Raw genomic sequence first — 15,978 nt, 5'->3', positions numbered from 1 at the left:
TGTGTCTCATGGTGCTAAATAAAGAGCTTGCTTTTACAGGATCATCACACCTGTAAGAATAAGCATCAAAAGCAGTTCTTTCATTTCTGGAATGTGCTTTATAATCTTGCTGCTGCTTATCCATCTGTCCAGTCCATGTCATTTTGGAATTCTTAATGATGTTGGGTATAAAGATGGATTAAGCTACCCTTCACAGCTTCTGTGTCTGACAGACTGATGTGGGTTCCTTCTGCAGGACCAGGAGCCAGTATCACAGAGAAGAAACTGGCTTTTAGTGTTCACTCCTTCTATTTGTAGACCTACATTTCCAGAATGCTGGCATTTCTGTTTGCACCACCTCACTCTAAGAGGCCTGTGGCTTTTAGGGGGATGTAAGGAACACAGGAGTATGTGTTTATGACCTGATCTAAATATAAATGAGAAGCCAAAATTTCCAGTGTGCTTTGCAGATGTGCACTTTCAAGTTTTGCTTGTAGATGCGATTGCTGGGCAGTCTGTCTGCATACAAGAATATGTAAGGCCATGCATGGTTTCTAGCCAGAGGTTAATTGAGAATTCACCCCAAAAATATCAGCCATTAACAACCTCCCAACTGCAGCCAGTCTTTTATCCACTGACTGAAGAACTTCATTTCCCCTGAGGCCTCGGACTGCTTATCCTGCCCAGTGCAGTCTTCTGGGGTGAGGTGCAGTTCCAGGTCAATGTCTGAGCGCCAGACAGCTGCTAAGGCCTCAAGCAGTCAGGGCCTATATGCAGACAATGTAAGGGACTTTGGTCAGGAACATCTCTGTCCTACCAGTGCTACAGGGAGGATTAGCCCGTTCCCATGCTTTCCCTTTCCTTCTGGTTTTGCTGTGATGGTCATGGGGGATCTTTCGGGAACTTGGGGTACAAAAGCATTTCTGCCCCGGTGCACATTAACTCCAGCCACTTTCCTGGGAGAGCAAATTTGCACGGTTTTAGTGCTATCTGGGCCTAAAGGGAGAGTTTGGAGCCCAAATAGCAGTAAATAAACCACATTCATGCCATCGTGCAGTCCATATGTGATTCTGCAACACCTAAAGGCTTTGTTTTGGAGAAGGGATAGTGTTTATTTTATTTAAAAAATATCATATCTTATTCCCAAATAAAGCAACATTTAACACTTCCACTGACTGCAGTGAGGCAGGTAAAAGCATTGAGAAACGATTCATCACACTGCTTCCCAGGAACATTGCAAAAACTCCTATTTACTTAATTGATCAAGTGAAAAATTACTTTTTAGTTGCTCATGTTGCTCCTGGGTGGAAAAACAGTAAATGCTGAATTACCAGGCTGTGAATAATGCGATTTTAAGTGAACTGCAGCAAATGATGTATGTTGCAGCATTTTTACGGCTGGGCTTCAAGTTGATCTATACAGGGATAGTAAATTAGGCTGATGTGGCATCAGAGATGTCACTGGGACCATAACTCCTCTTTGGCAAAGAATATACAGTGCTTAAATGGTGTGCTTGTTCTTTTTTCTTTTCTTCTGGCCCTCCTCCCTGCCCCCTCCCCTTCCCCCTTCATATTAAGCTGCATCAGCATCCAACAGGCTTGGGAACAAATCCTCTGCAGAGAAATGAACTCAGTCACATCCTATTTGTGCTCCTGCCTTGTGTTGTTAAGGATCTTCATGTCTAAACATGCACATTTTCACAGCTAATCCATTGCTGATGTTCACCTGAATCTTCTCCGAACTCCACGCTCTCACTCTTGCTGTATTGTGCACTGAAAGTATTCACTAACTTCAATAGTAAAGCTAGACTCAAATCACACAAATTTCTTGTCATGTACTTGTCATGACATATTTTGCTGTATGCCTTACACAAATGTTATTATGTGAGCTGTTGATTGATTAAATAGCATCTCGCCTCGCTTATCTAACAGGATAAAGAAAATTACACCTCCTAGGCATCAGGCATCCCATTAATAATGTAGCTGGCCTCTTGTATGCTTTAATTCACCATTATTTATTATAAGCTTGTTGATTACATCTTGAAGCTGAGTATCTGTGAATGAACTGCGTTCTCATGAAAGATGCTGGGTCAGTCACTGTGGCAAATGAAGTCCAAGCCAGTGTGCTCCTTAGCTGTCTGCCTAAGGGCTTTTAAAAGTTAACTAAATTCAGTCTGCCAGGCAAGATAATCTTTAACCTCTCTACCGAGGCTGTATGGGTTGAGCCAGCATTGCTGCTCCATCTAGTGCACAGAGCTACTATAAGGTAAGCACAAAGCTACCCAGTTCTACCTATTTTGTGTAATATTCTACAAGTACCCGTCTCTGTGTGTACAAATGCTGAAGGATGACGCTGGCTGTGGAAACAAATCTTGATTGAATCGATGAGGTAAACTATTAAAAAAAAAGAAAAGAGAGAGAGAATTTCACCTTGCACCATGCATATGCCATCGAATAACGCTATTCCTTTTACTCAGTTTTTACTCTACTGTAGTGATTTTTTAATCTTTACGGCCCTTCCTAACTGACAGTTTAAAAAGCAGGTGACAAAAGCAAAAAATATGGATTAAATGGATCAACTATCCAACTAGTTAATCTTTCACTGACCCAGGAATAAAATCTTAGAAAGGAAAAAGTAATTCCATATTCTACCCGGGTGTAGCAGGCAGGCCCCACACTTCCCGTATGCGTCTCTTCTGAGAACTCTGCCCTCTGTCCGGTTTGATGTCCCTGTGTTGACAGCCCTTAGCTGTAAAGTTTTGCACTACAGTACATTTTTCCTCCTTACAAGTAAAAGTCATGAACAGATACAGGTAGGAGAAGTATTTGTTTTGCATTTCAGAGACCCTAGAGTTGATTCTTCCATCTGTCCCATCAGCTCTGCACACAGGAATCTTCCCTGCAGTCAGTGTTATTTCATAAGAAGAAAGCTGGACAGTTTAGCTGAACTGTCAGAAGAAAAATGCCATTTGGATCATTAATTGGTGTTTTACTGCCCTGTGCTGCAACCCTCTCTGGTATCTAGTGCTCAGCACAGTGGATTAGTGATGTCCTGGGAAGCTGCTGAGGATCCTTCCAACCCCCCATGTAAGTGAAAGTTCTGTCATCATGTCCTATGATGCTTGCTGAGATTTCATGAGGTGCAGATAAACACCTGAAGAGAAATCAAATTCAAGTGCATGCTTGAGAAAATTGTTGTTTATAAAAATGAAAGGACTGTTTCTTTCTATGTGCTGCCACTTTGAATGACCCAGAATTATTTACACTGCGTTATTGGAAATATCACTGTAATCTTAACTGGGGATTGTGTCTCCATCCTTTTCATCATCTTCCATAATCACTGTTTGCTTTTCTTCTGTAAGCAGCTTAGTTCCTTAAAAACAAAAGGGAACACACACACACACACACACACACACACACACACACACACACACACACACACAAAGAGAATGAAAAGGAGTTTATTTAAAAATATTACTCTAGAAAATATCAGGATAAAAAGAACCTTTGGGTCCTCTCAAATTTTTTGATCCTAAGGTAGTTTTCCAGCATCATGAAAGTTAATCCTCATTTATTTCTTGATTTCTTGCACAGCTGTCTCCTGATACTTAGCGAACTAGGACTAGATCACTGCATTTTTAGCTAAATTTATCAGACACACTTAAATCCAGTGTGATTCTGCTACCTGTGAAAAGAGACACTGAAGGTTCACCTGAGAACCTGTTTCTAAAAGTGTTTGGGAAGCTGAAAAAGCTAAAGAGCTTGCATGATGAAAGAAATACTATTATTAATCTTTGTGACGTGCATGCATGTTGGTTTTCTGTATGTATACAGTGATACTGCTTAGATTTTGTGAATGCAGGTGCCAAAAGAGACTATACCCACATGCCAAATGACATCCCCAGTGAAGTTACATAGTATCAATATCTTGCAAAAGCAATCAGGTTAAGATCAATGTTAATTGAGAGTTGTTGGTATATGGAACAGGCTGCCCAGGGAGGGGGATGAGTCACCATCCCTGGATGTGTTTAAAAGATGGGTGGATGAGGTACTTGGAGAAATGCTTTAGTAGAGGACAGGAATGTTTGCACTCGATGATCTTAAAAGGTCTTTTCCAACCTAGTCATTCTATGATTCTGTGAAAACACTCATGTATGTTACTGAAGGCTTTGAGCCAGTATGAGATTACTGAGGTCTGGGATCTTAACAAGCTTTGATAGCTAGCCATCCTGGAAGAAAATAAAAGCTTCATCCCTATCCCGAAAACACTGAAGAACAATTTGAGATGATATTGAAAGGAATTGAATTTCACAGTTTGATCACACCATAGGGAATTCCAGAAACCTTTTCGTCAGCTCTAGGTATGCTATGTGAAGTGTCTTTCCATGTACAAGTGTTGCCTTCTCCCCAAGTCCTTCTCTATTATATAGAAAGGCTGTGGATCATACCCACCACAAATACCTGCCTCTCCTCCCTACTCTCTATGTCTCTTCCTCATGCTTAAAACATTAAGTCCACCCCTTACTGATCTTGATGCTTTTATGTGATGCTAAGATACCACAATTGCTGTAACTTCTCTCTGTATTAGAAATTAAATCGAGTGAAGACAATGCATTAGAAAATGTTCTTGACCCCTGTTTTAACACACTGCATCAGTTTTGCCTGTTCCCAGTGAAAACCAAGTAACCTGCAAGATACATTTTATGCCTACATTCCTTCATGTGGAGGTTCACATAGTCTAAAAACAGGATGAGGGTTACCATTGTGTCCAGACCAACAAAATCACTCCCTAATTCCATCTCCTGCTGTTTGCTCTCAGTCTGTGCTACCCAGCTGAGTTGTCCTGTCAAACCGACCTGTTTTGCTTCTTTCTGCACCAAAAGCCCTTGCACAGAGAAGGCTTTCAGTCTCGATGAGCTCTGAAAATAGAGTAATACCACACAGGAATATTTTCTTCAACTTTGGAATCTTTTCAAGAGTTGATGAGTTAATGAAAATGCTAACCTATACTGCCCTTCACTTAAGGTAGCTCCTGCTTCATTTATATGTGGCTCTTGTGAACTAGCTAGTTTCAACAGGATCGTGAGATAAACTGAAACGCATGCATGAATATTGTTTTGAAGCACAAAGGGCTTCATTTGTTCAAGCAGTGGTGGAATAACCACCATTGTTAACTCCAAAGACTTATGCCATTTTGTGGAGATAGACGTACATGTTCCCCACCCAGACTTCTATTCATATAGACAACTTAGACAAATACAGACAGTTTTTCTTTTTCTGTTGTTTTTGGGGTTTGGGTTGTGGGTCTGGTTTTGGTTGGGTTTTGGTTTATTTTTTAGGGGAAGGTGGAGTTTTGTTTTTCCTTAGTAGAGCATTTGAGGAATGAGGAGAACGTAACTAAAATATGCTGAAAATGTGAAGATACAATGGATCCTTTGATGACAGCTAGACCTATTTTTCGGGTAAACTCAGGAATAAGAGTTCAGGAATGTGAACTAAATAAAGCTGCGCTGTGCTTTATGAAGGCGTCCACTCTCAAATTTGAATTACGCAGTGATGAAGGTAAAGTACGGCCATTCTGATGGCCTGCTTTATGGCACATAAACTCGCCTTTTCAGAGCAGATGCTAGAGACAGCTCGAAGGTAGCAGCCAAGCAGAGACCCCCCCAGCTCTCAGCTGCACCCGTATCAGTAGCATACCAGACTCTTACCGCAATCAATAGTGAGATCATGCATCATTTATCAATGAATGATGGATGACTGATGAACTCCAAAGGTTTCCATAGAGTTCAGGATTCAAAGCCCAAAGAAGCAAGTTTTTAACTGCAGACCATGGTCCACCAGCAACTTCAAGGACTATGTGCCTTCACAATCAGGTTTTTAATGTGAAACAGTGGAAAGGGGATACAAATGGGATGTCTTAGCTAGAATTATTTCGGTAACATGTGGAAAGGATTTTTGTCCTTGGTATGATGCCACTGATCTTTTGTGGAGAAAGTGTGCTTCACTGAAAGTGGTTTGGAAATTCTGTGTTTAAAGGAGTGAGCAAGATGGTGGAATTGGGGAACATTTGTAAGTCAGTCTTTCTCTGTTGTTTCAGCAAATCACTTAGCTTCCCTGCCTCTGTTTTCCCAGCTGTGTGTATTATGAAACACAGCTCAGCCCACAGAGGATTTCAGGATTGATAGGTTGTTCTCTTAATATCTGCCAAGGGATCTGACTAACGAAAACAGAGTAGAAATACAATGCAGTCATATTTTCCCAACAGAACTTGCAACAACTTGGGATTTTTAGCTAGAGACTAGGTCCTCAAAGGCTCACATAGACATGAGAGCTTCTGTTAGGAAGCTAAAACATAGGCAGAAGAAGTTGGCTTTCATCAACCATTTACCTGTTGCCACCTATATCTAAACCACTCCTCCTGCGCTGTAAATAAGAAAACCACCAAGATGGCACCAGTTCCAATTGACTGCCTACAGACAACTCCTGCAGCTGGGTTGGAAGAGTATTGGAGTGCTCCAGTCACATCCTTTGCACTGGATAAAGGCAACAGGTGACATTAAACTACTGTACTTCTGTGTCACTCAGACATTTTTCACTGGGGTCTTCATGTTAGGGCATAAGGGAGAGTGAGGGTTTGAAACTGCAGTTTTACTAGTTATCTCTGATCTGATTAAGAAACCCTAAGCAGACACATTTCAGGAACCATGTTCCCATATTTACACATGTATTTACATTCTTACGCAAACCCACAGGCCTGAAGACCTCTCAGAAATACTTCAGTTAATTGAATATATAGCCAAGTGGGGATGGCGATGTAGTGTCCCAGAGCTGAGTATGAGCTTTGGATCAGATTCAAATCATTTACTATCATGTGTGAAGGGGAAAAAAGAAACCAACATTAGAATTGTGATCATATTTTGTCTTCTGTCTAAAAAGAAAGCCACTTGAAGGGGAGCTGGCCACTGAAGGAGACCTTGGCTCATGGTTCATGTGTACACTTGCAGCACAATGTTATTTGCACCACTTCAGTAGGAGTTTGAAGCCTGAATACATTTAGAAGTCTGACCCTTGGGAGACCCTTGAGAGGCCCAAGATGTTTAAGCTGTCTAAGGACTGATTTGCGTGGTCTGTGTCTGCAGGCTACAGGTAGACATGGGGTCCTCCAGACAAAAGGCTCCTTTTTTAGCAGCCCTCTTGGGTGTAAAATTGATTCTACTTCTCACTTGAATTCCATGCTGTCCAGTAGATACATTGATTTTTATCACTTTGTGTGGTCCGTTTGACTTGCTTTTATTTGTGATAGACTCTCGCTGGATACCCAAGAAGGAAAGGGACTGTTATATAGTGTTAACAACCAGCTGGTCAAAATGGAGAGAGAAAACACAGCTGCCATTGTTATCTGCATTTACGACAAAGCAATTTGTAGGGACAGCTGCTTAAAAAGACAATCTAGTCATTAAGCTCTGTTGCTACCCACAATTAAGTGGCGGTTTTAGAATTGGAACCTGGAAGTGGGGTTCGCTAGGGACCCAAAGGGGAAATGATAGAAACAGGGACAACCCGCATCAGCATGTAGCAAGGGGTACAGGCAGCATGGAGTGTGCTGCTTGCTGTGGCAGTGCCAATAATGGGGAGAGAAGGATAGAAAGGCCTGTCTATTCAGTGCACATAACCCTGCCAGGGCTTCTCAGGTCTCCAAGCCTATAATTCAGGGTCTAGTTTGCACAGCAGTTCTGTAAGAGCTCTGTTTGTTTGTGCTCTGTCTGCTACCTGATGGGATAACCCTGAAAGTAAACAGGTAGTAAATACTGGACCAGACCTCAGCCACAGTGAGTCACTTTTTCATAGTGAGTCATGGAGCCACTGCTGGCGAATTTCAACGGGAAGAGTGCTGCGTGCTGGTATGCATCTTGAGAAGAAAACAGGCACCCTTGGAGTACGGAGGGAATGAAATTCAGGCATTCAAACAAACAGGCCATGTTGCCCCTGTTAGAGGCAAGAGTCTGTCATGGGGGGCCAACAGCTGGAAAATGGACCCAGAACACAGGATCTGAGCAAGCTGTCCATAGGGAGAGGCAGTGCCTAGCAGGCTGCTCTGAATCGTGCTGAGTCCTGTAAGGTGGCTTCAGCAGTAGGCAAGAAAGGGTCACTGGAGGTGTAATTGCAAAAAGCTGAAAAGTGCATTAGTTTCTCTCTATTCCCCATCAGCAAATGCACGCAGCTTGAATTCTGTCACACACCCAAAGGTCACTGCGCTTCTCTTTTTGTGCTCTTCTCTTTTAATTTTTTTTATTACCAAATCATTTGGGGATTATAATGTGTTTCTGTTACCATATAACTTGTATTAGCTTCCTTTTGCTTTGAAAATTACTGAAAGTTAAAGAGAAAGTCTTCATGGAATGCTTATTTCTTTTTTCTCTCTTGAATGCCTACTTGGGCTAATTAAAGCTAGGGCTGAAACATGATCTAATGATGGACTAGATGCTAAACCAACCAGCGTGTTGTTGAGACAGGTCAAGGAAATAATTCACCTTTGCTGCATCCTTTTAGCTAGCAGTTACACTTAAACAAAATGAGTCAAGCCTCTTGGCTTCACTGTCACACGTTTCTTCTTGGATTTCTATCAAATGTGTTTCACTTTCATGTTCTTCTTCTCTGTGTATACCCTGAAGTGCAAAGGGCGTACAGCATCTACAAATGTGCTACAAGTGAGCAAGGGCAAATTTTCTTGGGAGTATTTTTGAACTGACCAAAATATCTCATCTTTCCTCCAAGGTGCATGGGAAGGGTAAGCTTCAAGTATAATACACAGGACTAACATTTATTACAAATGGTTTGATAAATTTTTGGCTCTGTTTCTGAATCAACCCCTAAAAAGACTATGGTGGTTTTTCATTTGTCATGAGGAATTCCAGGTAATGTGCTGGGAAATTTCCTGCAGCAATTATACATGCAGTCCATTGTCAGTGCTCTATATTAAATATTTCAAAGCAGAGCATTTTCAGTTGGGCTCGGAAGTTGTTTGATAGATTTCACTTCCCCCCAGCGAATGACTGAGCCAGGTTTCAAGTGACTCACACTGGCTCTGATGCTGCAAGCCATTGGGATGCCTGAGTTCAGCGAGCAAGGAAAAAAATGTGCTTTCCTTAGGCAGGTGAAGATGCAAGGCACTAGTATTCACCATGCTTGTTGCTGTGATCCTGCAAATTTAGTCACACTCCTCTCTGCTTTTGGGAGCCCCATCCTGATTAAATGAAAAAAAAAAAAAAGATCTTACACACATTTAAGTCAGTTAGGAAGGCTCAGACCTGCAAAGAAAGATGCTTACAGGTATGGGTGCCTAGTTGGGTTGATGAAGGCATTTGCACATAGTATATTTGGTGTACAGGAAATGCCATTCAAAAGTGTATGTGAAACTCAGGTGCTACATGGACTGAGAGGTTCCTTAGTCACTCAGGGCCAAAGTATCTGTCTCAGGACCTGTTATTTTAGTGCATCTCACTGCTTGGTAGTGACAGCCCACTGCAGAACTGGTTCATACAACAGATTCCTGAGGGAACAGTCTTTGCCAGTTTTGGCACTGGTTTTGGACCTGGGTTTTTGTTTTTCATCCATTCACTTGTTCATTTGTTTGCTCTAGGCTGTGACCTGGAAGGGGCTGGTGCCTATCTTACAAACTTGCACAATTTCCCACGTCCCTGGCTAGCACTAGTAATTAACACTTGCACCATGCTTTACATCTTCAAAGACCTTCAGAAATACCGATGAAGTGAGGCTCTCCTGTGATAGAGGCATGTGGGGAAACACAACAAAGTGTCTTAGAACCAAATCATGGCTGGCCAACTTCGCGTGGTCACCACACAAATTAGCTGTGGCACTGCATATCATGCCAGAAGCACAGAATTGCCTTTGTGATGCTGCTAACGAGAAACTCATCACATTTCCTCTGTGCATGTCAGGGACTGTGAAGTGCAGATGAAGTTAACTGGGACAGCTTTACTTCAGTCTGCTTGAGGCAGTGTGAACCCTGTCAGTGCTGGTGACCTGAAAATTTGCACATGCTCAATATGAAAAGCAGGGTCATAGTTGGCCTTTCACAGAAGTAAGATCATGTTCACAAGAGATCACAGAATCGTAGGGGTTGGAAGGGACATCAAGAGATCATCGGGTCCAACCCCCCTGCCAAAGCAGGTTCCCTAGGACAGGTCGCACAGGCAGGCATCCAGATGTGTCTTGAATATCTCCAGAGAAGGAGACTCCACAACTCCCCTGAGCAGCCTGTCCCAGTGCTCTGTCACCCTCACTGTGAAAAAGTTATTGGTGCGGAACATCCTGTGCTCCAAATTGAGGCCATTGCCCCTTGTCCTGTCTTCATATGACAATGAGGATAATCAAGTGACCAAATGTTTTCTCTTAGCTCCCTTCCTTTCCATTCCAAAAGCACGTGTAAGGAATACAGAAAAAAACATGCTACCACTGGTGTTACATATCTGGACCAAATAGGCCCAGTTCAACAGCCACTGCTAAGTACACCGGGCAAAACAACCCCCTTCCAGCCTCCCAGAGCACCCATATTTTGCCTCCTCTTTGGACCACCTTTACCCAAGTTTCTTACCTATGATCAATGGTGGGATATGTATTGCAGGAGTATCTTTTCTCCTGGGCTTTTTCTGCTCCAGTTCAGTGATCTGAGAGCCTGCGCTCACTCTCTCTCTCTGTGGTTTTTCTGTGATGCCATATCTTTTCAGCAGATTATCAGAAAAGTCTGAAAGTATGCCTGCAGTCAAGGAAAAAGAAAAAAAAGAAAATGCCAGTTCAACAAGAAATTTGCACAGAATGGATGATCTGTTCTGTGTTGTGTACTTACTTTTCAGGTTTTGCAATGGTATACATTCCCTCCAAGTCAATTCCACAGGCTAGTGACAGCAATGCTATCAGGTCTCCTGGTTTCTGGTTTTACTTAATAGATTAAACTGCAGTCCACCAGAAGTCATGGTACAGATGACTGCAATCTTCTATTCCAGAAGCTTAAACATCTTATCAAAGTAGATTAATCACACCAGTGTTCAGACCTCTGCTTGGGCCAATGCAACCACACAGAAATAGCCTACTGTAACTACTGAAGTTCTCTTTTCTTTATGATATTGCTACTGTGGGCACAAAACTTTCCTCTCCAACCTCAGCCACTCTTCCCAAAAAGAGAATTGCTGAGGGGCAGAAGCATGGGAGAGAGGAACAGAGTCAAAGGTGCTGAGTTCAGTATCTGGATTACAAATACTGGAAAATCTCAACTGCATGTTTTTGGCTTGGGGAACTGTTGTGGGTACACAAGGGACTGTGCAAGTAGTTACTGGCTAAATCCTCTGTGTGTATGCAGCATGGGAAGTAGAACTCAGTGCAGTGGATACAGGAGCACAGCTTTCTCCCTGGAGAGCACAACAAGGAGCGCTTGTTAGCAGAAAGAAGCAATAAACATTTATTCCAGCTGCTGGTCCTGGAAGACTGTCAGGTTTCAGTGGCAACCTCCTGCTCATTCTTCCCTTCCCCCCCAGGTCAGAGGCATTTGGCTCTTGAACTTCAGGGGTCTGTAGATGCACAGCAGTGGGGAGCATCCTACAAAGGAGCCCCTCTGTTGCTGCGAGGTTTCTGGCTTCCCAAAACACTACACTTTGACAGTCGCCATAAGCACAAGATTTCCAGGAGGAGCAACCCAGATCTGTCTTGTATGCCTCTTCCATATCCTGCCAACTTTGCTCCCACCCATCCTCCCCTTGGCCTTGAGTATGGGTCGCACAAGTGAAGGGGCTGAACTGGGTCCTTCTTGATTTTTATGGACCAGATCGAATCTGGGCATCGACCACGTCTCAGCAGCTAGAGATAAACATGCATAATTTATCTCGTAAAGTCAGTAAGACTCAGAGCTCCAAGGGAGTATGTTTTTCGGAAGTGTACACCCACTCACAGACCCTGTGAGAAAACCCTTTGTCTAACAGGGGTTGCCTTTGAGAACGTCAGCCTCTCTACCTGCCTGCCTGCCTTCTCATGCTGTGGAGCTGCATTCTTGGCCACTGCCAATGGGACATAAGGGAATTGAGGGGTCCCTGGACTTTTTCCTAGATTCAGGTGCCTCATCTGAACTGGGATTTCCAAGTCACGATATGTATTGCTCACCTGTTAGGGGTGGTGGCGTGTGTAAAGCTGGTGTATCTTTTCTCCTTGGCTTTTTTTGCTCCTGTTCAGTGTTTTGGGAAGCCTGGATAGTTTTACCTTTTCTTGGTTTCTTTTTGAGGTCACAGCTCTTAATCAGCTGCTCTGAAAGGTCCTCTGCAGGTAAAGAAAGAAGCATAGAATCTTAAATTGAGGGGAAATACATCTGATGGTGAAAAGAAAGCTTTAATAGTACTGCTTTCATCCAAGTGGATTAAAATACCTGTGGAGAAAGAGTCCTTAAAGAGAAGGTCAGTAGAAGAGGCCTACTATGTGTGAGTCAAGTGACTTAGGTGGTCCTTCTGCTTTGTAGGTGATAGACACAAATCAGAGGGAGAGACTTGAGGGAAGCTGTGTGTTACATGGCAGAGGAGAGGCTGCACTGTCATGTGCAGAAATACCATGGCCATCCCTGTTTCATCCAGCACGACTGTGAGGGCTGTCTTCAAGAGTTACATTGGTGCTTTTGTGAAGCAAAGACTCTGTGGGATCAGCCTATGGTATTGGTAAACAGAGCTAGTATATTGTTCCCTTCAAGAGTTGGCTTTACTTCCAGAGCAGTTGGTATTCACTCTTGATTTACATAACATTAGACTGGATTTTTGGTTTTCCCTGAAAACAAACCTTGACTCAGATGACTCATGGTCAGCATAATTTTTCTGCAAGGTTCTGCGTTTCTGTGTGCTTATGCACACTAAAAATATCAAATCTAGCCGGTTATTAGTTTAATCATGCAAACCAATGCTTCAATTTCTTAAAAACTGCTTGTTTGGCTTCAGCAGGATCCCCTACCCAACCCCTGACTGCAGACTTGGGTGCAAAAGGACTTCATTCCAGGCTCTCTCATATTATTTGAGGCAGCCAGAGTGTGGGAGACTGCAGGTAGACATGGGAAGGATGACCTCCAGGTGACGTCCCTGGAAGATGTGGGGTCTTTTTCTGACCTTCAGAAGCTTCCTGCATGGTCCTAATGAGCTCACTTAACCTCCCCCTGCCTCAGTTTCCCAATTGTAGAATGTGACTCATTCTGGACTTATTTAAGTAAGTAATTTTATGTCTGGTAGGCCAACAGTAGTAAAAAAAGTGCCGGCATCCAGAAATTCTGCGTGGTAGAGGGAGAACTAGGGTACTTTCCTTCCAGGCCAGAAAGCAAAGTTTATGAAATTATGCTTGCCTGCAGCATGACATTTTTTATGACAAGCAAGTGAGATTGCATTTGTGTTTCATTATTGTCATCACAAGGGTACCAACAAGCAAGTACTTTTTGTTGTTGTTGTTTCTGAGTTGCTAAGTCTCCATGAGACATTTTGCAAGGCAGGAGTAAAGTAATAACACTTGAAGCAGAGGCAGAGAACATGAATATGCAGAAAGCACATCTATCAAGTATGAAGTCTGGCATTTAGGAGCGTGATGGAGCAAAGATGCCTCTGGTACTCTCAGTGCAGAAGTTATGCATGCAATAGGTTCAAGCAAGGAAAAAGATTGATGATGAAGGAGGAGGAAAGTATTTAGAAAGCCACCCCAGTGAAGGCAAAGGAAGTGTTTAAAATCTTTTACTAAAGTTGCATATGGAAAATGTGCTCTGGGAAAGCTCAGCTATATCCAAGCTTTCAGTTTATTGTGGTGTAAGTGAAGAAACTGCACTACTTTTTCTACTAGGAAAAGAACAATGACTCTTTCCTTTCTTCCCTTTAATTAACTTCTATCTAGAGCTTCTGCTGAAACTTATACACAGGAAAAAAAACATGCTCTTTGCCTTTCCATCTGGCATCAGAAGTGTCAGCAGAAGGTGTAATCTATCGAGTTTCATGAGGGCTCAGTTGTGCTGCTGGAGGGGAAAAATGGACACTGGGCAGGACCCAATGATGTGAAGACAACACCTCTCTAATTACTGCAATGACATCATCTAATAACACTTACCTAAATGGTTACAGTGTGAATCTCTCTTGTCCAGTCTGTCTTCTGGGATATCAAGTGGCTGAACACATTCTGTTGACATCATTGAAATGGGCTTTTCTCCCCTTTGAAGCTACTACACACACACACACACAAAAAAAAAAAAAAAAAAAAAAAAAGAAATAGCAGCATGATGTAAAACAGACATATCAGTGTTATGTCTCCACTTGCTGGTTAGATCATATGAGAAGTTCTTCTCTTCCAGCTGTTTGCTGTCATGCAGTCTGCTGGCCTGATTTTGCTCATGTGTGTTAGGACATGTATTTATTCTCTGCCTTGGTGTTGTGGCTTTGCCCCAGCTGAGAGTTGAGTACAATGCAGCTGCTTGTTCTTTAAACAGGAGTGGGGAGGGGAGTCGAGGGAGGGGGGAAGGGAAGAAGAAAACCCAAGGAACCAAAATCTCACAGGTTAGGGTTAAGGATAGTTTACTGGGATAGCAGAAATATAGATATAACAACAACAACAACAGGAGTTTGTAGCAAAATATATGAAAATGATGCTACACGATGCAGGTTCTCACCAAACCGCACAGCTCAGACCATACAGCTCAGAGCTGTCCCAAAACCAGACCATCCCCAAAACTGCGTGTCCTGGAGCTGCCTGCTCCTCCCCCCACCAGCCCCCCTTTTATGCTGAGCATGATGTAATTGGCATGGAATACCCTCTAGCATTCAGGTCACCTGTCCTGGCTGTGTCCCCTCCCTTCTCATTAGCGGGAAATATGAACTGAAAAGTCCCTGACTGCTTGGCAACAACTAGAAACATCAGGGCTCTATCAGCACTGCTCCCATCCTGACTCCCAAACAGAGCATTCCATCTGCTGCTAGAAAAGAAATTAACTCTATCCTAGCTAAAACCAGGACATTTGGAATCACAGAATGGTTTGGGTTAGAAGGGACCTTAAAGATCATCTAATTCCAACTCCCCTGCCATGGGCAAGGACACTCTCCATTGGACTAGGTTGCCCAAAGCCTCATCCAACTTAGCCTTGAACATTGCCAGGGAGGGGGAGGCCACTGCTTCTCTGGGGAGCCTGTTCCAGTGCCTCACCACCCTCACAGTAAAAAAAATTCTTCCTAATATCTAATCTAAATCTACCCTTCTTCAGTTTAAAACTGTTACTGCTCGTTCTATCTCTACGTGCCCTTGTAAACAGTCCCTCTTCAACTTTCCTGTACCCTCAGGTACTGTAAGGCTGCAATAAGCTCTCCCCAGAGCCTTCTCTTTTCCAGGCTGAACAACCCCAACTGACTCAACACCTCACAGGAGAATTGCTCCAGCCTTCTGATCATCTTCATGGTCCTCCTCTGGAATTGATTCAACAGGTCCACATCTTTCTCATGTTGGAGGCCTCAGAGGTGAGCACCATACTCCAGATGGGGTCTCAGAAGAGCAGAGTAGATGGGCAGAATTACCTCTCTCAACCTGCTGGTCACTGTTCTTCTGATTCAGCCCATGATACGGTTGGCTTTCTGGGCTGTGAGCACACGTTGTCAGGTCATGCTGAGCTTTTCATCAACCAACACCCCCAAGTCCTTCTCCTCAGTGCTTCTCTCAATCCATTATATATATAATATCCTGGTTTTCCACCTACTTTGCCGTAAGCAAGCCACTAGCGTGGGAAATACGTTGGCTGTATGGAAGAATACTGTCTTTGATCATACAGAAAGTACTATCACATACACAAAGTAAATACTAGGAAATAGGATGCTGTGTTCTGGTTTTCTTCTCCATTTTTTTCTCAACTGTATCATAAGGGTCATATTTGATGTTTATTAAACAGTCTCACTTTAGTTACAAATACTGTTGAGTTGATCTTGAAAGTCTAGGTCCT

At 43.0% G+C, this 15,978-nt stretch overlaps 1 protein-coding gene across 1 annotated transcript; it reads right to left on the bottom strand.

Annotated features, from left to right (window-relative positions):
• Positions 1-3,271: 3,271 nt before the first annotated feature.
• Positions 3,272-14,194, bottom strand: PPP1R17 (protein phosphatase 1 regulatory subunit 17; the record flags this gene model as incomplete). Its single annotated transcript, XM_084260238.1, has 4 exons — positions 14,109-14,194; positions 12,153-12,305; positions 10,597-10,758; positions 3,272-3,351 (listed from the first exon to the last, which is right to left on the bottom strand). Exons 1-4 carry the CDS (start codon positions 14,188-14,190, stop codon positions 3,272-3,274), a joined length of 477 nt encoding a protein of 158 aa, XP_084116364.1. The 5' UTR covers positions 14,191-14,194.
• Positions 14,195-15,978: the final 1,784 nt, after the last annotated feature.

Source organism: Gallinula chloropus (genome assembly GCF_964237585.1).
Source record: "Gallinula chloropus genome assembly, chromosome: 2".
Lineage (NCBI taxonomy): Eukaryota > Metazoa > Chordata > Aves > Gruiformes > Rallidae > Gallinula > Gallinula chloropus.
This window is presented reverse-complemented; position numbering and strand designations above follow the sequence as displayed.